Here is a 20766-nt window from a genome sequence, read left to right as displayed (position 1 = left end):
GTGACAAGTCTAGGCTCCTGGTGGGGTTCCCCTTACACACACACCCTGGCACACCCAGACTCTGGGTGTCCACGGTCTGAACACTTTTTTTTTTTTTTTTGAGACGGGGTCTCACTCTATTGCCCAGGCTGGAGTGCAAAGGCGCAATCTGGGCTCAGTGCAACCTCTGCCTCCCAGGTTCAAGTGATTCTCCTGCCTCAGCCTCCCAAGTAGCTGGGATTATAGGTGGGCACCACCACGCCTGGCTAATTTTTGTATTTTTAGTAGAGAGTAGTTGGAGGCTGGCCTCCAACTCCTGACCTCGTGATCCACCTGCCTCGGCCTCCCAAAGTGCTGGGATTACATGCATGAGCCACCATGCCTGGACCTGAACACCACTTTTGTTTTTTGAGACAGGGTCTTACTCTGTCTCGGCTCACTGCAACCTCTGCCTCTGGGGTTCGATTCTCCCACCTAAGCCTCCAGAGCGGCTGGGACTACGGGCACCCCAACACCACGCCCGACTAATTTTTGTATTTTAAGTAGATAGAGACAAGGTTTCACCATGTTGGCCAGGCTGGTCTTGAACTCCTGGCCTCAAGTGATCCACCCACCTCGGCCTCCCAAAGTGCTGGGATTACAGGTGTGAGCCACTGCGCCCGGCCTGAACACCACTTTGACTCATGTGTGTCCTCAGGAACCCCCTTTCTGTCCCCCCTAGCCAGCTCTGGCTTGGAACTTGTAAACTCTCAAGGTCATGCCCCATCCTGAGTCTCCCAAGTGGGGACAACAATAGCAGCCCAGGCAGTGGCAGAGGGAGGAGCGAAGGGCAGGGGATAAGGGGGTCCACTAGGTGCCTTCCAGGCCTGTGTGCCCACAGCCTGAGACCGCTCTGGAGTCAGGATGAGACTTCAGGAGCCCCTCCAGCCAGAGTCCTCTGTCACCCTGCCCACTAACCAGCCCCCTTGCTGCAGCCCTTTGCTGGGAGGGGCTGATGCCATCCCATGGGGGCAGGAATTGGGGGGTGAAGACTGTTAATCCCCAGTCTGGCAGGCCTGGCCTCTCCCCAGGGCGCTCACTAATTCCCAAACCAAACAGCAGGCAGCGCCGGGCCCACTGCCGGCCTAATCCACTCCCCACCAGCCTGGGGCTGGCCAAGGGGCCTCCCAGTTCCCACACTCTGAGCCTCCAAGGAAGTGGGCAAATGCCTCTGTCTTCCATTCCAGGCTTCACAGGCCCAGCAGGGACACCTTAACCCACACAGAATGAGACAAAGGTATCTCTCACCCAAGACACCCTCCTTCCAAAGTTGCCACAGTAAACACGCATCTCTATTAGGTCTCTGTTGTGAATGGGCCCCTCTAGATGTGACACTTCTGTCCAGTGCACAACCTGTACAACTGTACATAAAGGTGCTTACCCTCACCTCCCATTGTCAACAATACAGCAGTTTAAGATCATTTTATTGAAGAGCAAGAGGTGGGAGAGGTAGAGGGCACTACAGCTCCCCACCAGCCCCACCAGGGGGAATGGACCTCTCCCTGCCTCCTGCCCAAGTGGCTCCCCCTGTATTATGGGGGGACTTTGTGCAAACTCTGCCCCGAGGGGGTGGGGAGGGTGGAGGGTGAGTGTGAAATGGCAGTGGTTGGGGCTGGCAGCTGTGCTACTGGGCACTGGGGGGCTTGTAGGGCTCCAGGAGGAGGGCCGAGAAGGTGTTGACCTTGTCTGCCCCCCGCACCTCATGGGGTAACAGCGGCAGCTTCACGATGTGGAAGTCTTCATACAGGTCCTCCATCTGCAGCCAGGGCAGAGGGTAGAAGGCAGTGGTCAGGGGGCAGGAAGGCAGAAACAGAGTGTGGATCAATAGAAGGGGTAAAGCTAGGAAGCTTCCAGGGTCAGGGAGAGAATACAGGGCAGGAGCTTAAGATGTCATAAGTGGGAGTTGGGTCACTATGGTCAGAGATCACTGGGCTAGACCCCCTGCTCTCCAGGGTCACAGGGACCTAGGCCAGGCAAGCCACAGTCCTCCATGGCCGGAATAAGGGTGAAGGATCTGAAATGTGGGGGCAAAGGGCAGGAGGCTAGAGCAGAGGGCCAGAAGGTGGAGCAAAAGATCAGGGAATAAAGGGGCAGAGGTGCCTCTGCTGAGCCAGTGCTGGGTGGGTGGGCACACCTGGTCCAGATACTTGGCCTGGATCTTGTGGCGGGCCTCACACATCTTGCAGGGCTTCTCGGGGTCGGGGAAGACGAGCTGGTTGACGATGATATTGTGCGTGTCGATCTTGCACTTGGCCAGCTCCTGGATCAGCCTCTCTGTCTCATACAGGGACAGGAACTCAGCAATGCATACGCAGATGAAAGTTGTCTGCTCCTACAGGGCACGAGAGAGGACAGTGAGGGGCGGGGTCTGCCCCCATCCTCAGCCCCCAGGCCTCTCACCGCCAGCTAGACCACCACTCACGGGGTCCTTGAACTGTTCGCTGACTGAGCGGATGACGGGTAGCGTCTCCTCCAGCTTGGAGGCCAGCTGGTCTGCGTTCATGTCCCCCAGGCCCAGCATGTTGCACATCTGCAGGGGGGATGTGGGAGGGCTCATAGTTTACCTGGGGCTCCTTAAACCTCCTGGGTTGGGGGTTCACTAAACACCTGAGGGATGACTCCTGATACCTCCCAGTGGTTAAAGGCTCAGGCCCATGAGCAGATTCCTGGGGTTGGTCAAATACTAGCTTTGCCATTTTTCTTTTCTTTTTTTTTTTTTGAAATGGAGTCTCACTCTGTTGCCCAGGCTGGAGTACAAAGGCGTGATTTTGGCTCACTGCAACTTCCGCCTCCTGGGTTCAAGCGATTCTCCTGCCTCAGCCTCCTGAGTAACTGGGATTACAGGCGTGCGCCACCATAACCGGCTAATTTTTGTATTTTTAGTACAGGTGGGGTTTCACCATTTTGGCCAGGCTGGTCTTGAACTCCTGACCTCAGGCAATCCACCCGCCTTGCGAAGTCCTAAGATTACAGGCGTGAGCCACCACGGCTGGCCTCAGCTTTGCCATTTCTAGGGAACCATAGCTAAGGGGCTTGATCTCCCGGAGCCTCAGTTTCCCCATCTCTAAACTTTACCTCCCAGACTTGTTGTACCAGATGAGCTGATGCATATAATGTGCTCAGAATAGTGTCTGGCACACAGTAAGTGCTCAGTGTTACCACCTGAGGCACAGGTCCCCACAGGGGACACATACACACCCACACATGTACATACACCATGGTGGGTGGTGCTGGTGGTGTGCAGCACTGTGGGGGCTTTAGGGTTGTCATCGTAATAATAACCCATGGGGGCTGGGCACAGTGGCTCATGCCTGTAATCCCAGCATTCTGGGAGGTCGAGGTGGGTGTACTGCTTGAGGCCAGGAGTTCAAGACCAGCCTGGGCAACATGGCAAAACTCTATTTCTACAAAAAATACAAAAATTAGCTGGGCATGGTGGTACACGTCTGTAGTCCCAGCTACTTGGGAGGCGGAGGCACGAGAATCACTTGAACCCAGGAGGTGGAGGTTGCAATGAGCCGAGATCACACCACTGCACTCCAGCCTGGGTGACAGAGCGAGACTCCATCTAATAATAATAATAATAACCCATGGGGCATTCTCATGATCTCCATTTGCAAGACAAGGAAGGTGAGGCCCAGAGAGGTGAAGTGATTTGCTTGAGGTCACACAGCAGTTGGGTCACATGGTGAGTGTAGAGGGTTTGAAGGCAGGTTGCCTGGTTCTGGAATGTGCTTTCTGGCTCTGTCTAGGGTATTTAGTGGGCAGGGGCAGGGACACTGAGTCCTGCCTGTGGGGGAGGAAAGACAGCTCCATCCCATCCCCTCCAGGGAGAAGTCCAGAGAGAGAAGGGGTGGGAAGGGAATTGTTAGTGCGCATTTGAGGGTCTGGGGGCCCGGGCCTACTCCCACTCCCGGCTGCCTGGATGGTGCAGGTGGGGGCCCCCGCCGCCTGCCTGTGAGATGAAAGGGCTGATCTGGTTCTTGATCTGCATAAGCCGGCCCAGGCCCCGCTCCACGATGGTGGGGAAGTTGAGCAGCCTCAGTGTGTGGCCCGTGGGTGCCGTGTCAAATACCACCACCGAGAAGTTCATGCCCTTCACCAGCCTGAGGGGAGACAGGGGTCAGCCCTCTGTGTCTGCTCTTCCCCTTCCCCAGGCAGCCCCCACCCCTGCTGGCTGGGCCTGACCTCATGACTTCGGCATAGCTCATGGCCTCATCGATGCCGGGAAATGCGCTCATGGCCTCCTGCATCATCTTCTTGCCCATGCTCAGCATGTTGTCCTCCTCGAAAAACTCGTCAGGCAGCTCCGCCACGCCCAGGCTGGGGTCAATCTCCTAGGAGCCAAAGGGATGAGACTGAGGTTGCTGCTACTGCTGGGGGAGCCTTCCTACCTGGGCACAGGGCCAGGGGGAGCCTGTGGCGGGCTCTGACCACAGGCATTTCATTAGGTCACGGCTAGGGGTACCCTGAGGTAGCACTTAGGGTTTTGTATGGTTGCATAAAGGGTCAAAAACAAGGGGAAAATTGCAAGCTGTGCCCAGGGCCCTCAAAAGGAAGCTGAAACCCACTGCGGGCCATTTATACTGCTACTCCCCACTTGCAACCTGCCACTTGCAACCCCAGATACTCCCATGACTGGGCCATGACCTCCTCCAGGTCATTCATCCCTCCGCTGAGAGATTCCTTGACCACCCTAAATAACAGCACAGATCCACTGACACCCCCTGCCCTGCCTTCCTTTCTCCTTAAGGTTTAGCCCTTAGGAGCTGGGCAGGATAGCTCACGCCTGTAGTCCCAGGTACTCAGGAGAATGAGATGGGAGGATCGCTTGAGCTCAAGAGCTGGACACAGCCTGGACAATATAGCAAGACCTATCTGAAAACAAAAATTAGCCCTTCCTCACATCCCTCATGATTCCCTTATCATGTTTATCATCTGTCTCCATAGCAGGAACGTCTGCCCCTCAAGGGCAGGGGTTTTACCATCTAGCTCACTGCTGTGTCCTCAGCACTTAGCATGAACAGTGCCTGGCACAGAGATCGTCAACACATATAGAGAATCCAGCCAGGCGCAGTGCGCAGTAGCTCACGCCTGTAATTCTAGCCCTTAGGGAAGCGGAGGTGAGCAGATCACCTGAGGTCGGGAGTTCAAGGCCAGCCTGGCCAACATGGTGAAACCCCATCTCTACTAAAAATACAAAAATTAGCCATGCTTAGTGGCAGGTGCCTATAATCCTAGCCACTCTGGAGGTTGAGGCAGGGGAATCTCTTGAACCCGGGAGGCGGAGGTTACAGTGAGCTGAGATCACGCCATTGCACTCCAGCCTGGGTGACAGAGCAAGACTCTGTCTCAAAAAACAAACAAAAGAAAACAAAACAAAACACAAACATATATACAGAATCTATGAAGGGATGGCCATGGCTGGGGTCCCTGGCCAGTCTCAGACTCAATGCCTCCCTCTTTTTTTTTTTTTTTTTCCCCGAGACGGAGTTTTGATCTTATTGCCTAGGCTGCAGTGCAGTGGTGCGATCTCAGCTCACCACAACCTCCGCCTTCTGAGTTCAAGCGATTCTCCTGCCTCAGCCTCCCGGGTAGCCGAGACTACAGGCATGCCCCACCATGCCTGGCTAATTTTTTATTTTTATTTTTATTTTTTGAGATGGAGTCCCGCTGTGTCACCCAGGCTGGACTGCAGTGAGTAGCTGGGACTATAGGCGCCTGCTACCACACCCGGCTAATTTTTTGTATTTTTAGTAGAGACGGGGTTTCACTGTGTTAGCCAGGATGGTCTCGATCTCCTGACCTTGTGATCCACCCACCTTGGCCTCCCAAAGTGCTGGGATTACAGGCGTGAGCCACTGCGCCCGGCCATGCCCAGCTAATTTTTGGTATTTTTGTATTTTTTTTTTTTTTTTTTTGAGACGGAGTTTTGCTCTTGTTGTCCGGGCTGGACAATGGCGTGATCTTGGCTCACTGCAACCTCCGCCTCCCGCGTTCAAGTGATTCTCCTGCCTCAGACTCCTGAGTAGCTGGGATTACAGGCATGCACCACCACCCCAGCTAATTTTGTATTTTTAGTAGAGACGGGGTTTCTCTATGTTGGTCAGGCTGGTCTTCAACTCCCAACCTCAGGTGATCTGCCCACCTCAACCTCCCAAAGTGCTGGGATTACAGGTATGAGCCACCACGCCCGGCCAATGCCTCCCTCTTTATCTTCCTCCTTTGTCACCTCTTCTTGGTGACTTCATGGGTCCCATGGGCAAGTACCCAACTTGCAGGCCTTAGGGGTCATTCCCTGTTGGGGAGCTTGCCCACTCATCACCGCAACCTCTTCTTATGCTTCATGTGTTCTAAGCCTCTTTGGACTACTTCATCCCCTCACCTGGCTCCTGTAAACTGTCAGTGTTCCTCTTGGCTGGCACACTTATCCAGCCCAGCCTCCACAGGTTCCCTCTGCAAACACTCCCTTTCCCCCTGCTGTTGGCAAAATTCCCCACTCTGGTTACTTCCAGCTCTTTTTTTTCTTTCTTTTAGAGATAGCGTCTTGGCCGGGCGCGGTAGCTCACACTTGTAATCCCAGCATATTAGGAGGCCAAGCTGGGCAGATCATTTGAGGTCAGGAGATTGAAAACAGCCCGGCCAACATGTTGAAACCCCGTCTCTACTAAAAAAAAATACAGGCCAGGTGCGGTGGCTCACGCCTGTAATCCCAGCACTTTGGGAGGCCGAAGTGGGTGGATCGCGAGGTCGGGAGATCGAGACCATCCTGGCTAACATGGTGAAACCCGTCTCTACTAAAAATACTAAAAATTAGCCGGGCGTGGTAGCATGCACCTGTAGTCCCAGCTACTCGGGAGGCTGAGGCAGGAGAATCACTTGAAATTGGGAGGGAGAGGTTGCAGTGAACCGAGATTGCGCCACTGCACTCCATCCTGGGCGACAGAGTAAGACTCTGTCTCAAAACAAACAAACAAACAAACAAAAAACCCCAAAAACAAAAATTAGCCGGATGTGGTGGCGGGCGCCTGTAATCACAGCCACTTGGGAGGCTGAGGCAGGAGAACTGCTTAAACTCAGGAGGTGGAGGTTGCAGTGAGCTGAGATCACACCACTGCACTCCAGCCTGGGCGACAGAGTGAAACTCAGTCTCAAAAAAAAAAAAAGATAGCATCTCATACATAGCTCATTGCAGCCTCAAACTCTTAGGCTCAAATGATCCCCCTGCCTCAACCTACCGACTTACTGGGACTACGGGCACACACCACCATGCCCAGCTAATTTTGTTTGTTTTTTATAGAGAAACGGTCTCCCTTTGTTGCCCAGGCTGGTCTTGAACTCCTGACCTCAAGTGATCCTCTTGTCTCAGTCTCTGCAAGCACTGAAATTACAGGTATGGCTTTCTAGCTCTTTAGTATCACTGCACTTGAGGGCCAAACACTCCTGAAGAGTATTCCCATCTTGCTCCCCACCCTTTTGGAGACGGAGTCTCGCTCTGTCACCCAGGTTGGAGTGCAGTGGCGGGATCTCGGCTCACTGCAACCTCCGCCTCCCAGGTTCAAGCAATTCTTTGCCTCAGCCTCCCGAGTATCTGGGTTTACAGGCGCCTACCACCAGGCCTAGGTAATTTTTTTTTTTTTTTTTGAGATGGAGTCTTGCTCTGTCTCCCAGGCTGGAGTGCAGTGGTATGATCTCGGCTCACTGCAACCTCTGCCTCCCAGGTTCAAGCAATTCTCCTGCCTCATCCTCCCGTGTAGCTGGGACTACAGGTGCCGGCCACCACGCAAGGCTAATTTTTGTATTTTTAGTAGAGACGGGGTTTCACCATATTGGTCAGGCTGGTCTCGAACTCCCGACCTCAGGTGATCTGCCCACCTCAGCCTCCCAAAGTGCTGGGATTACAGGCGTGAGCCACCGCGCCTGGCTTATTTTTGTATTTTTTTTTTTTTTTTTTTGAGATGGAGTCTTGCTCTGTCACCTAGGCTGGAGTGCAGTGGCGCGATCTAGGCTCACTGCAAGCTCCACCTCCCACGTTCACGCCATTCTCCTGCCTCAGCCTCCCGAATAACTGGGATTAAAGGCACCCGCCACCACGCCCGGCTAACTTTTTGTATTTTTAGTAGAGACGGGGTTTCACCCTGTTAGCCAGGCTGGTCTCAATCTCCTGACCTCGTGATCCGCCCGCCTCGGCCTCCCAAAGTGCTGGGATTACAGGCGTGAGCCACCCTGCCCAGCTAATTTTTGTATTTTTAGTAGAGATGGAGTTCCACCATCTTGGCCAGGCTGGTCTTTAACTCCTGACCTTGTGATCCACCCGCCTCAGCCTCCCAAAGTGCTGGGATTACAGGCGTGAGCCACCATGCCTGGCCCTTGCTCCCCTCTTCTGAACACAAATCTCCAATGGGCACTTGACGATCCAGACAATTCTGGTTCCCCATGCTACCTTAAGAAGCGTTTATGTGGCATTTTCTCCCTCCACAAACTTCTATCCCGTTCACTGCTGAGACCCTTGCCTGTTCCTTGGTGAGAAAGAGAAGCCATTGCCTGCCAACACCCTCATCTCTGCCCGGGAAGTGCCCCAATTCCTCCTGTTTCCCTCCCAGTCCCTGACCCTGGCAGCGCCCAAGTTCTGGGTCTGTATGCTGGATAGAGCTCATCCCACCTGAGGACTGTCCTCTGCCAGCATCCTCACTCTGCAGCATCTCTTTATTTTATTTTATTTTTATTTATTTTTTTTGTGGAGTCTCGCTGTGTCGTTCAGGCTGTAAAAGCAGTGGCGCGATCTCGGCTCACTGCAAGCTCCGCCTCCCGGGTTCACACCATTCTCCTGCCTCAGCCTCCCGAGTAGCTGGGACTACAGGTGCCCGCCACCACGCCTGGCTAATTTTTTTGTATTTTTAGCAGAGACGAGGTTTCACCGTGTTAGCCAAGATGGTCTCAATCTCCTGACCTTGTGATCTGCCCGCCTCAGCCTCCCAAAGTGCTGGGATTACAGATGTGGGCCACCGTGCCTGGCCTTTATTTTTTTTTTTTTTTTGAGACGGAGTCTTGCTCTGTCACCCAGGCTGGAGTGCAGTGGCACGATCTCAGCTCACTGCAAACTCTGCCTCTTGGGTTCACGCCATTCTCCTGCCTCAGCCTCCTGAGCAGCTGAGACCAAAGGCGCCTGCTACCACACCCGGCTAATTTTTTTTGTATTTTTAGTAGAGACGCAGTTGCACCGTGTTAGCCAGGATGGTCTCAATCTCCTGACCTTGTGATCCACCCACCTCGGCCTCCCAAAGTGCTGGGATGACAGGAGTGAGCCACCGCGCCCAGACTTTTTTTTTTTTTTTTTTTTTTTTTGAGACGTGGGAAAACCTCGTCTCTACTAAAAATACAAAAATTATCCGGGCATGGAGGTAGGCACCTGTAATCCCAGCTACTCCAGAGGCTGAGGCAGGAGAATCTCTGCTTCCTGCGTTGTAGTGATTCTCCTACCTTAGCCTCCTGAGTAGCTGGTGTTACAGGCACCTGCCACCATGCCCAGCTGATTGTTTTATATTTTTAGTAGAGATGGGGTTTCACCATGTTGGCCAGGCTGGTGTCGAACTCCTGACCTCAAGTGATCCACCCACCTTGGCTTCTCAAAGTGCTAGGATTACAGGAGTGAGCCACCATGCCCAGCCCTCACACAGCTTTAAATGCCACCCTTGGGACAGTGACTTCCAAATCAATGCCAACCTCCTCTGGGCTCCAGACTCACATAAACAAGCTATTGTCATGATATTTCCACTTGGATTTCCAGTGGGCAACTCAGATTCACTGTGGACAAAATGAAATTCTTTATTTGTTCATTCTAAACCTACTCCTTTCCTCGTTTTCCCCATCCCAGTTGCTTAGAGAGACAAGAAAGACATGTAATTAATTTATTTCTTTCTCTCACCCAAGTAATCTTACTGGTTTACTTCCAAAATACATCCCTGGTGTGATGTGGTGGCTCATGCCTGTAATCCCAGCACTGTAGGAGGCCAAGGTGGTCAGATCACTTGAGGTCAGGAGTTTGAGACCAGCCTGGCCAACATGGTGAAAATCTGTCTCTACTAAAAATAACAAAATTAACAGGCAGTGGTGGCGCAAGCCTGCAATGCCAGCTACGCGGGAGGCTGAGGCAGGAGCATTGCTTGAACCTGGGAGGCGGAGGTTGCAGTGAGCCTAGATCAGGTCACTGCACTCCAGCCTGGGAGACAGAGGAGTCTTGAGTGTCTAAAAAAAAAAAAAAACTCAAATCTGACTACTTCTCCCCCAACATTCTGCCTCCACCAGAGTCCAGGATGTTGTCATCTCTCAACTGGTTACATCCCCAATCTCCTTGTTAGTTTCCCTGCTTCTACCCTGACTGACAATTAAATCTCCACCTGGCCGTCAGAGGGTACTTTTCAAACAAGAATTTGGCCACGACATTGCCCTGCTTAAAACAAACAGCTTCCCGTTAATAACCTAGAGACAATGCCAAACTTCTTAGCGTGGCCCATAAGGTCCCACACCATGTGGCTCTGATTGGTCTCTCCAACTTCTCCTTCCCCTACCCTGGCTCACTAAGCTTTAGGCACTCTGGTGTGCTTCCTGCTCTGCAATTCCTTACTGGTTCCCTTGTGAGTATGTTGAGGAAGGAGTGAAACAGGAGAGACACAGGATATAGAGTGGATAGGACACGGTGGCTGCTGGTGTGTGTGCACAAGAAAGGCTGGAAGAGGCTTTTCCCAGAAGTGGGGGCTAAGCCCTGCTCCACTCACCATAGCAAAGAGATTGTCATAGCCTTTGACCTTGGTAGGCACCTTTGAGAACTTCTGGTCAAAAGCATCTGAGATGTTGTGAGCTGGGTCTGTGGAGATGATCAGAACACTCTCACGCCCCTTGGAGAGCTGGACTGCCAGGCTGCAACTGAGTAAAGGAAAAGTCAAAAGATAGGGGATGAGGGGATGGGCTCTGTTCCCTGGGTCTGCAAGGGGAGTGGTAGGTTCCCTGGAGCAGGTGACCCGGATCAGCAGGGGCCTTGAGAGGAGAGTATGGGTTACGGTGGGATTGAGCCTCAGTCCCTACAAAGGAACCCTCTCTGATTTATCTACTGACCCCTCTATGTGGACTAGAGAGGTAAGGTTCCGCTGACTGAGTCTGTCTGGCCTAGTGCCTGCTTCTTCTTTGCTGGGCACACAGTGGCATGGCCCAACTGTCCAGCCAGCATAGCTTGACTCCGTGCCCCCTTCCTTAATAAGCTAAGGGGTCCCCCGCATTCCCTGGTAAGCACAGGATGGTTCAGTCCGCCTGTCCAGGATAATCTGCCCCACGGACACCTCCTGCCCGTAGCTGCCTGGGACAGTCTGATCATGTGCCCTCTCCCTCGCTTTCCACCCTCACTCTCGCCTTGGGCATAAAACACCAAGGTTCACCAAACTAGGATTGCTTGTTCTGGTGCCGCCCTCCCCCACAACTCTGGATTCACTCAGGTACGGTCCAGCTGATGGGGACATCCAAGTGCTTCCCCGTCCCCCGGGCGCTGAGTTCACTGTGGTTCGGCACTTGAGCCCCAACACGGATGGTCCAACTCAGAGGGTGCTAGGGCTGCATTGAGGTCTTTCTCATTTGCTCCAGGTAACTTCCAGAGAGTGAAACCCAAAGACCCCCGTCAGCCCCCATGCCCCGGTCGTGGTGGAAAAGCGGTCCTTGGCCTCCCCTTCGCCCAGTGGTATATCCTACACGCCTCCTGGCCCCCGCCGCAGCCTCCTTACCTGCAGGTGGTCTTGCCCACACCACCCTTGCCCCCGACGAAGATCCACTTCAGGCTGCGCTGCTCGATGATGTTGCTAAGTGTAGGCTCCAGCGGCTCCACATCAGGCGCATCTTCGAACTCCTCCGCCTCAACCCCCCACCCGGCCACCCCTGCCGCCATTTTGGAACTGGCTCACGTGATCCAGCGGAGCGCACCATACGAAGCACCTACAGGGGAAATTCTCTATCACATTCCTATCGAAGCTAGGAGCATGAGTTAATTTCCTTATTACTTGCCTTTTAGAAGAAATGTAAATTACATTTTCACTATTCTTTGCTTCCAGGGTTCACTTTGTCAACCTCTGGTCCATAATTTTCCAAGGGTTCCCCCTACCTAGACCTACCATCGGTACGGTCTAGGCTACTCCCCTTCACTGATTGGGCCCTAGGTCTGGCAGCTCTCCTTTCATTGGCTATGTCTTTTCTTATTTACACCAATCACTCTTATGTTCCGGTAGCGCCAACCTCTCCTTAGCAACCAGCCAAACACCCAGTCCATGCCCTTTCGGTGAGGTTAGAGTCCTGGTCCTCCTTGGCCTGACTCCATAGGCTCAACTTTATGTCCATCATTTTCCCTCCATTCTTCACGTTAGGTCCCAACCTCACCTCAGGTCCGCCCCCTCTGTTATTCAATAGGCTGTGAGCCACTTGGCTCTTGCCGCAAACCAATCATAGACGAATTGACTCGGTTGGCGATAGGTCCCCGGGCTGATAGTGGCTTAGAGTGGACGACTCCACAGAGTCTTGTCCTGTACGCCCTGATCTCCCATGCCTAGCAAGCACCGTGCCTGCAATTGCGCTCCTTTTCGTAGAAGGGACCCTAATTCCTAAAAGCCTCCTTGTATTTCAAGAGAAGACTCCAGTATACCATATTTCACGTTTGAACCTCTGTCCTAGAGCAGGAACGGAAACTGGGTTCCAAGCCCTTGATGGAGACCCCAGCCCATGACACTTAACTTTAGAGGGAGACTAGAGACTAGAAATAACCCCGACTTCATCTGAATACTACAGCTCATAAAATAAGCTGATTCTAGGGCCGGGCGCGGTGGCTCACGCCTGTAATCCTACCACTTTGGGAGGCCGAGGCGGGTGGATCACCTGAGGTCAAGAGTTCGGGACCAGCCTTGCCAAGATGGTGAAACCCCGTATCTGCTAAAAATACAAAAATTAGCCGGGCGTGGTGGCACGCGCCTGTAATCCCAGCTACTCAGGAGGCTGAAGCAGGAGAATCGCTTGAACCTGGAGGGCAGTGGTTGCAGCGAGCTGAGATTGCGCCACTTCACTCCACTGCGGCCTGGGTGAAAGAGTGAAACTCCGTCTCTAAATAAATAAATAAATAAATAAAAATAGGCTGGGCGCGTTGGCTCACGCCTGTAATCCCAGCACTTTGGGAGGCCAAGGCGGGCAGATCACGAGGTCAGGAATTCGAGATCAGGTTGAGGCAGAAGAATCGCTTGAAGTCGGGAGGCGGAGGTTGCAGTGAGCCGAGATCACGCCACTGCACTCCAGCCTGGGCAACAGAGCGAGACTCTGTCTCAAAAAATAAAATAAAATAAAGTAATAATAATAATAATACAATAAAAAAGTAAGCTGATTCTCAGACGGGGACCTCAGTTCCACAGAGCCAGCTGTGTCCCCAATAAATGTGAGCTTTATCCCAGAGATGGGTACCCAACCCAAAGATACCCCTATTTCTACTTGGGGGGCCCAGACTAGACATGCTCTCTATTCCCCAGTTAGGGACTCCAGTTCCCAGGTGTCAGCTGAGCACACAGCCCCAAATGAGGTCCTTCCCCTCATAGAGATTATTCTTGATGTCGTCAGACGGGGATTCTAGCCCTGGAAAGCGAATCTGTTCCTAGCCCCAAGTGAAACCAACTCCAGAGAGCAAGCTACAGCCCCAGTCTCAGACGACAGTCTTATTCTCCAGGAGCCCCTGTATGGGGAACACCAGCCCGAGTACTGCTGAATTTTGAAAACCCGAGAGGCAGGGCTCGGTGGCTCATGCCTGTAATCCCAGCACTTTGGGAGGCTGAGGTAAGAGGACTGCTGGAGCCTAGGAGTTTGAGAACAGCCCGGACAACATGACAAAACCCCATCTCCACAAATATAAATAAATAAATAAAATAAAATAAAATAAAATAAAATAAAATAAAATTAGCCAGGCGTAGTGGCGCATGCCTGTATTCCCAGCTACTCCGGAGGCTGTGGTGGGAGGATCACCTCAGCCCTGAGAGGTCGAGGCTGAAGTGAGCCTTTGCACTCCAGCCTCGGAGACGGAGTGTGACTCTGTCTCCAAAACAAGACAAAAAACCAAAAACCAAAAACCAAAACAGCAAGACTGGGCCCGATGGCTCACGCCTGTAATCCCAACACGTTGGGAGGGGAGGCCAAGGCAGGAGGATCACTTGAGGCCAGGAGTTCGAGGCCAGGAGTTCGAGGCCAGCCTGGGCAACATAGCCAGGCGCCCGTCTCTAATTTTTAAAAAACAAGGCCGGGCGCCGTGGCTCACGCCTGTAATCCCAGCAGTTTGTAAGGCCGAGGCGGGCGGATCACCTGAGGTCGGGAGATCACCAGCCTGACCAACGTGGAGAAATCCCGTCTCACTACTCGGGAGGCTGAGGCAGGAGAATCGCTTGAACCTGGGAGGTGAAGGTTGCGGTGAGCCGAGATCGCGCCATTGCACTCCAGCCTGGGAAACAAGAGCGAAACTCGGGTCTCAAAAAAAAAGAAAAAAAAAAAAAAAACAACAACAAACAAAAAAACCCGCGAGACGGGGGCTCCTCCCTCTAGCCCCGCCTCTTCAGGTTGGTTCCCTCATTCGCCCCGCCCCCGCTGCGGACGCTGGGGGGCCGGACCGCTCTTCCCGGCATGCATTGTTCGGGACCAGGCGAGTCGGGCGCCAAGCGCGGGGCCGGAGCGGCCTTCCCGGAGTCCTTTGCGCGGCACCTGGCGACAAAATGGCTGCCCGAGGGAGACGGGCGGAGCCTCCGGGCCGGGAGGCGCCGGGCCCCGCGGGCGGTGGCGGTGGCGGGAGTCGTTGGGCTGAGTCGGGACCGGGGACGTCGCCCGAGAGCGGCGACGAGGAAGTGTCGGGCGCGGGTTCGAGCCCGGTGTCGGGCGGCGTGAACTTGTTCGCCAACGACGGCAGCTTCCTGGAGCTGTTCAAGCGGAAGATGGAGGAGGAGCAGCGGCAGCGGCAGGAGGAGCCGCCCCCGGGTCCGCAGCGACCCGACCAGTCGGCTGCCGCCGCTGGCCCCGGGGATCCGAAGAGGAAGGGCGGTCCAGGCTCCACACTTAGCTTCGTAAGGAGCCGTGGGGGTGGGGGCGGGCGCCACGGCCTGTCCTGGCAGCGGGAGTCGGGGCCCGTGAAGGGGGTTCGGGACCGAGGTCCACTTTCCGTTCTGAATGAGGGGCCCGTCCGGGTCACCCGCTGAGGATGTGGAACTTGGATTCCCGATAACTGGGGTCTGGGGGCGGGAGTGGGGACTCCAGGAGCCTGCCCCTGGGAACTGGGAGCTGAGGAATTGCCTTGGAATCAGCACTGTGGAGAATGAGGAAACGTGGATATCAGGATTCCTGTTTGAGTGGTACCCGGACCTTGGGTCATGGGACCACCACTAATTGTGAGGAAAGGGAGTAAATTTAAGTCTGGACTCTGAGCTATATGCGTTAGACTCAGACCACGTACTGTGTAAGGACAATTACTTACCTAGGGTAATTGCTTGACTTCCTTGTATCTTATTCGACCAACCTCCATTTATTGAGCAATTTATCTCGTGCTAGGCATTGTGCTAGGTGCTGGTATGCAGTGGTGAGCTTGCAGACAAGATCGCTGCTTTCCTGGAGCATCTGGGTTTGCCTACCCTCATTTTCCCTAGTTGCAAAAATAGACATCGCATCTCTTGATGTGGTGAGGGTTTTATGAGGTGATCCTGGGAAAGTGGTTAGCACAGAGCCTGTCTTCCAGGAAGGGCTAAACTGGTGGTTCTCAATTGGGGCAGTTCCCTCCACCCCCACGTTTGGCAAAGTCTGGAGACATTTTTGGTTGTCAGAACTGCGGGAGGGGGTGCTAGTGACATCTATGGGTAGAGGCCAGGGATGCTGCTCAACTTCCTACCATGCGTGGGGCAGCGCCCTCCCACCCCCAAACAAAGAATAATCTAGCTCAAAATGTTATTAGTGCCAGGTTGAGAAACTCTGGATTAAGTAAATAGGGCATATATTGATTTTTGGCTCTGAGCTTGCCATGTCTGTGGTGCTAAGATCAAGTTCCTGTAGCGTGGAGGAAAAAGTTGACTTGAGAATAACAAGACTGGGGGCTCTAGTTCTGGATCCAGCATGTGATTTTGGGCAAGTGATCTAACCTCTGCAAGCCTCAGTTTCTTCATTTGTTAAAAATGGGCGTGGATTGGGTGCAGTGGCTCACACCTGTAATTCCAACATTTTGGGAGGTTGAGGTGGCTGGATCGCTTAAGCCCAGGAGTTGGAGACCAGCCTGGACAATATGGCAAAAACGCATCTCTACAAAAAAAATTTTAAAAATTAGCTGGGCATGGTGCCACACATGCCTGGAGCTCCAGCTACCCAGGAGGCTGAGACAGGAGGATCGCTTGAGCCCAGGAGATTCAGGCTGCAGTGAGCCGTGATTGCACCACTGCGCTAGCCTGGATGACAGAACAAGAAAGTATCTAAAAAAAAAAAGAAAATCGGTGTGAAATAATCCCAGCAGGCCAGGCTCTGTGGCTCATGCCTGTAATCCCAGCACTTTGGGAGGCCGAGGCGGGCAGATCACGTGAGGTCAGGGGTTCGAGACCAGCCTGGCCAACATGGTGAAAGCCTGACTCTACTAAAAATACAAAAATTAGCAAGGCATGGTGGTGCATACCTGTAATCACAGCTACTCGGGAGGCTGAGGCAGGAGAATCACTTGAACCTGGGAGGTGGAGGTTGCAGTGAGCCAAGATCGTGCCACTGCACTCCAGCCTGGACAGTAAGACTCTGTCTCCAAAAAAAGAAAAAAAAAGGGAAATAGTCCCAGCAGCACAGGTTACTGAATGCCTGGTTGTCTGTGAAGCCTGCTGGAGCCCCTGGAGCACAGGAAGCCCTCAATCAATGGGAGAAGGTGGGATACAGGATGAAAGGCTAGAGAAAGACTTTCTTTGAGGAAAGGGTAAGGAAGGAAAAGCATCAGGACCAGGGTTGGTTTGACACCTGCGAGTAGAATCCCCTCATGAATGGGAGTAGCAGTCGTCGTTGCATCTTTTTCATTTGTTCATTGAGGAGCCATTTTGGCTGCACCCTCAAAGAGGCCATGCCAGGCTAGGCACAGGGAAGGCAATGTTGCTTGGTGTCTAAGGATGTTGTCCAGAGGCTTCGACCCACCTGACCCTGAATCAGCTCCATTGTTTGTTGTTAGCATGACCTCTCCTTCTGAAAGACTTTCCTCATCTGTGAAAAGGGGGTGGTTCTTTTTTTCTTTCTTTTTTTTTTTTTTTTTTTGAGACAGAGTCTCGCTCTTGTTGCCCAGGCTGGAGTGCAGTGGTGCAACCTCAGCTTACTGCAACCTCCTTCTCCCGAGTTCAAGCAATTCTTCTGCCTCAGCCTCCCGAGTAGCTGGGATTACAGGCGCCTACCACCACTCCCGGCTAATTTTTTGTATTTTTAGTAGAGATGTGGTTTCACCACGTTGGCCAGGCTGGTCTCGAACTCCTGACTTCAGGTGATCTACCCGATTCCACCTCCCAAAGTGCTGGGATTACAGGCCTGAGCCACCGCGCCTGGTCAAAAAGGGGGTGGTTCTAACTTTCATCTTAGGGTAGCTGTGAAAATGAAAGGAGATGGCCGGGCGCGGCGGCTCACACCTGTAATCCCAGCACTTTGGGAGGCCGAGGCGGGCGGATCACAAGGTCAGGAGATAGAGACCATCCTGGCTAACACAGTGAAACCCTGTCTCCGCTAAAAAATACAAAAAATTAGCCGGATGTGGTGGCGGGCACCTGTAGTCCCAGCTACGCGGGAGGCTGAGGCAGGAGAATGGCGTGAACCCGGGAGGCAGAGCTTGCAGTGAGCCTAGATCACGCCACTGCACTCCAGCCTGGGCGACAGACCGAGACTCCGTCTCAAAAAAAAAAAAAAAAAAATGAAAGGAGATGATACATCCACAGCACTTGGCACAGGGCTTGGCATACAGTACGTGCTCAATAAAGGGAGCTGTTGCCACCTCTTGTGGTCCCTGCTAGGGAGGATGAGGCCTTGGTGTGGAAAGTGAGAACACAGCTGGTCCTTACTGAGGTGGGCACTCTTCTTGCTCCCTGGGAGGGCACCGCCGGCCCAGGGCAGGCGCTGAGTCGCGTGTGCTCCTCTCTGATTGCTGCGCAGGTCGGCCGGCTGGCGGAGCTGGGCGCGGCGTCAGGACGGGCCACCAGGCCGGGCTAGGAAGGTGTAGTGGGCCTCAGCGCCGCCAAGGGCGGTCCCGGCTCCTGTAACCGTTGCAGTCTTCTGTCCCTTCACCCAGGTGGGCAAACGCAGAGGCGGGAACAAACTAGCCCTCAAGACGGGAATAGTAGCCAAGAAGCAGAAGACGGAGGATGAGGTGAGCCGGCTTGGTGCAGGGGGTCCACCCACATTGCCTTTCCCTTCCAGCTTTTGTGCCCAGCCTTCTCCCTCCCTGTCTGGTATCCAGGCCTTTGATGAATGTGCCTGGCAGGGTGTAGGAGGGCTGTCAATGGGTCCCCAGATAACTTGACTTTACAATCTTTAGCTCAAACCCAGAGTCTTCCGGGTGACACTTGGAATGGGTCACCTGTCTCAGGGCAGTCCTGACCCTGGTTCCTGGCACCCCCCTCCTAACCCGTATCCCACTTCCACAGGTATTAACAAGTAAAGGTGACGCATGGGCCAAGTACATGGCAGAAGTGAAAAAGTACAAAGCTCACCAGTGTGGTGACGATGATAAAACTCGGCCCCTGGTGAAATGACCCCCCTCCCCCGCCTGCCCATGGCCTGGGACTCTCTGCGATGTACATAACTATTTAATGCAGCGGCAGCGGCGGCAGCTTCCCCGAGAGGACTTAAAAGCAGAAGGAAACCGAGATGCTTCCCGCAGCCGTGGACGATTCTCCAGGACTCTTTTTTTACCTTGAGCACTTGCCTCATGAGACTTCATAGAACAGTGGTTTACTGTCCCCCCGTTCTCACCTCCTCATTCTCTCTGGCTCTTTCTGTCTTCCTCTTCTCACCCTCCTCCCTTCCCTTAGCCATCACTTCTGGGAAGTAAAGAACTTGACTTAGTGCCGGAGCTGTGTGCTTGGTTTGTCTTCTTTGTGCTGTCGGACCTAAGTCTTCCCCCGATTGCTGGCATTGTACCTGTCAAAGCCTGGGCCTGGCCCAGTAAGGAGCGGGATATGGAAAGGGTAGGAAGGACGGGGCACATCCCCTCCTGTAGGCCTGGACTTTCCCCAAGACCTATCTCCCCTCACTGCTGCATCCCTACCATGCCACCTTAGGCTCACTTTCTTTTCACAGTTCCATTTTGGCTTGGCCAAAGCTGTTGCATTGTGCATTCAGCAGACATTTAGGAGCATCTATAATGTTCCAGGGCTCTTCAAGGCTCCGGACCACAGCTGGGAACACACAGACCACACCCTCCCTGCCCTTACAGAAGGAGACAGACACAAACAAAAAGGGGAAGCCCTTTTGCAGCTAGGGAGGAGGGGGGTATGTCTTTTAGGTGACATTTGATTAGAGTCCTGAGGGAGGTGAGGCAGAGTCCCAGGCAGAGGAAACAGCCAGGTCGGAGAGGGCTTGGGCCTGATGGGGGCCTCATAAGTGAGGAGGATGGATGGATGGATTATGGGGGAGAGAATTAAGTATTTTTTTTTTTTTTTTTGAGATGGTCTCGCTGTGTTGCCCAGGCTAGAGTGCAGTGCTACAATCACAGCTCACTGCCTCGCTGCAGCCTCAACTTCCTGGCCTCCTCCCACCTCAGCCCCGCAAGTAGCAGGGACCACAGGTTCACACCACCATGCTCTGCTAGTTTTTTAATTTTTTTGTAGAGATGGGGTCTCCCTATGTTGCCCAGGCTGGTCTCCAACTCCTAGGCTCAAGTAACCCTCTCACCTCGGCCTCCTAAAGTGCTACGATTACCAGTATGAGCCATTCCCGGCCCAGGATTTTATTCTTTTTTTTTTTTTTTTTGAGACAGAGTCTTGTCTCTGTCACCCAGGCTGAAGTGCAGTGACACAATCTCGGCTCACTGCAACATCCGCCTCCTGGGTTCAAGCCATTCTCCTGCCTCAGCCTCCCGAGTAGCTGGGATTACAGGTGCCTGCCACCATACCATGCCTGGCTAATTTTGTATTAGTAGAGACAGGGTTTCACCATGTTGGCCAGGCTGGTCTCGAACTCCTGACCTGAGGTGATCCACCTCGGCCTCCCAAAGTGCTGGGATTACAGGCCTGAGCCACCGCGTCATGCCCGGGATTTTATTCTTAAGTGAGGAGAAGGCTTTGGGGAGTGTTTGAGGTAGCAACATCATGCGTTTTATAACTTCAGGGGATCCCTCTGGCTCCTGTGGGGAATAGACTGAAGGGGGCTGAGGGTAGAACCTGGGAGACTGAGGAGGGGAGTGGAGGGGACTGCATCTTGGCAGCAGAGGAGGTGAGGAGTGCTGATAGCTGGATTCCATGGGGCTGTGTGCTCCACTGGTGGAAAGGCCACTCAGTCCTCTAGCTACTTGAAGCCCTTCCAGGGAGGCTGGAGTCTGTCCCTTCCATATGCATACACCCTCAAGAGAAAGGGGTTGGCCGGGCGCAGTGGCTCACACCTGTAATCCCAGCACTTTGGGAAGCCGAGGCAGGTGGATCACGAGGTCAGGAGATTGAGACCATCCTGGCTAACACGGTGAAATCCCTTCTCTACTAAAAATACAAAAAAATA

At 53.5% G+C, this 20766-nt stretch overlaps 2 protein-coding genes across 5 annotated transcripts; one reads left to right on the top strand and one right to left on the bottom strand.

Moving 5' to 3' along the window:
* Positions 1-1425: 1425 nt before the first annotated feature.
* Positions 1426-14542, bottom strand: GET3 (guided entry of tail-anchored proteins factor 3, ATPase). Of its 3 annotated transcripts, none has more exons than XM_063616125.1 (8): positions 14383-14542; positions 11787-11994; positions 10794-10941; positions 4207-4355; positions 3974-4124; positions 2441-2548; positions 2153-2350; positions 1426-1774 (listed from the first exon to the last, which is right to left on the bottom strand). In XM_063616125.1, the coding sequence occupies exons 2-8, from the start codon at positions 11945-11947 to the stop codon at positions 1643-1645; spliced, it is 1047 nt and encodes a 348-aa protein (XP_063472195.1). In that variant the 5' UTR covers positions 11948-11994; positions 14383-14542; the 3' UTR covers positions 1426-1642. The 3 variants fall into 3 exon arrangements, with proteins under 3 accessions (XP_063472195.1, XP_055092174.1, XP_063472196.1); XM_055236199.2 differs by lacking the exon at positions 14383-14542 and adding an exon at positions 12260-12346; XM_063616126.1 differs by lacking the exon at positions 14383-14542 and adding an exon at positions 12087-12309.
* Positions 14543-14693: 151 nt separating this feature from the next.
* Positions 14694-19126, top strand: TRIR (telomerase RNA component interacting RNase). 2 transcript variants are annotated; one of them, XM_055237617.2, is made up of 3 exons: positions 14694-15131; positions 18344-18421; positions 18699-19126. In XM_055237617.2, exons 1-3 carry the CDS (start codon positions 14787-14789, stop codon positions 18804-18806), a joined length of 531 nt encoding a protein of 176 aa, XP_055093592.1. In that variant the 5' UTR covers positions 14694-14786; the 3' UTR covers positions 18807-19126. The 2 variants fall into 2 exon arrangements, with proteins under 2 accessions (XP_055093592.1, XP_055093593.1); XM_055237618.2 differs by lacking the exon at positions 18344-18421 and having other exon boundaries at positions 14704-15131.
* Positions 19127-20766: the final 1640 nt, after the last annotated feature.

Source organism: Symphalangus syndactylus, chromosome 13 (assembly GCF_028878055.3).
Source record: "Symphalangus syndactylus isolate Jambi chromosome 13, NHGRI_mSymSyn1-v2.1_pri, whole genome shotgun sequence".
NCBI classification, from domain to species: domain Eukaryota; kingdom Metazoa; phylum Chordata; class Mammalia; order Primates; family Hylobatidae; genus Symphalangus; species Symphalangus syndactylus.
This window is presented reverse-complemented; position numbering and strand designations above follow the sequence as displayed.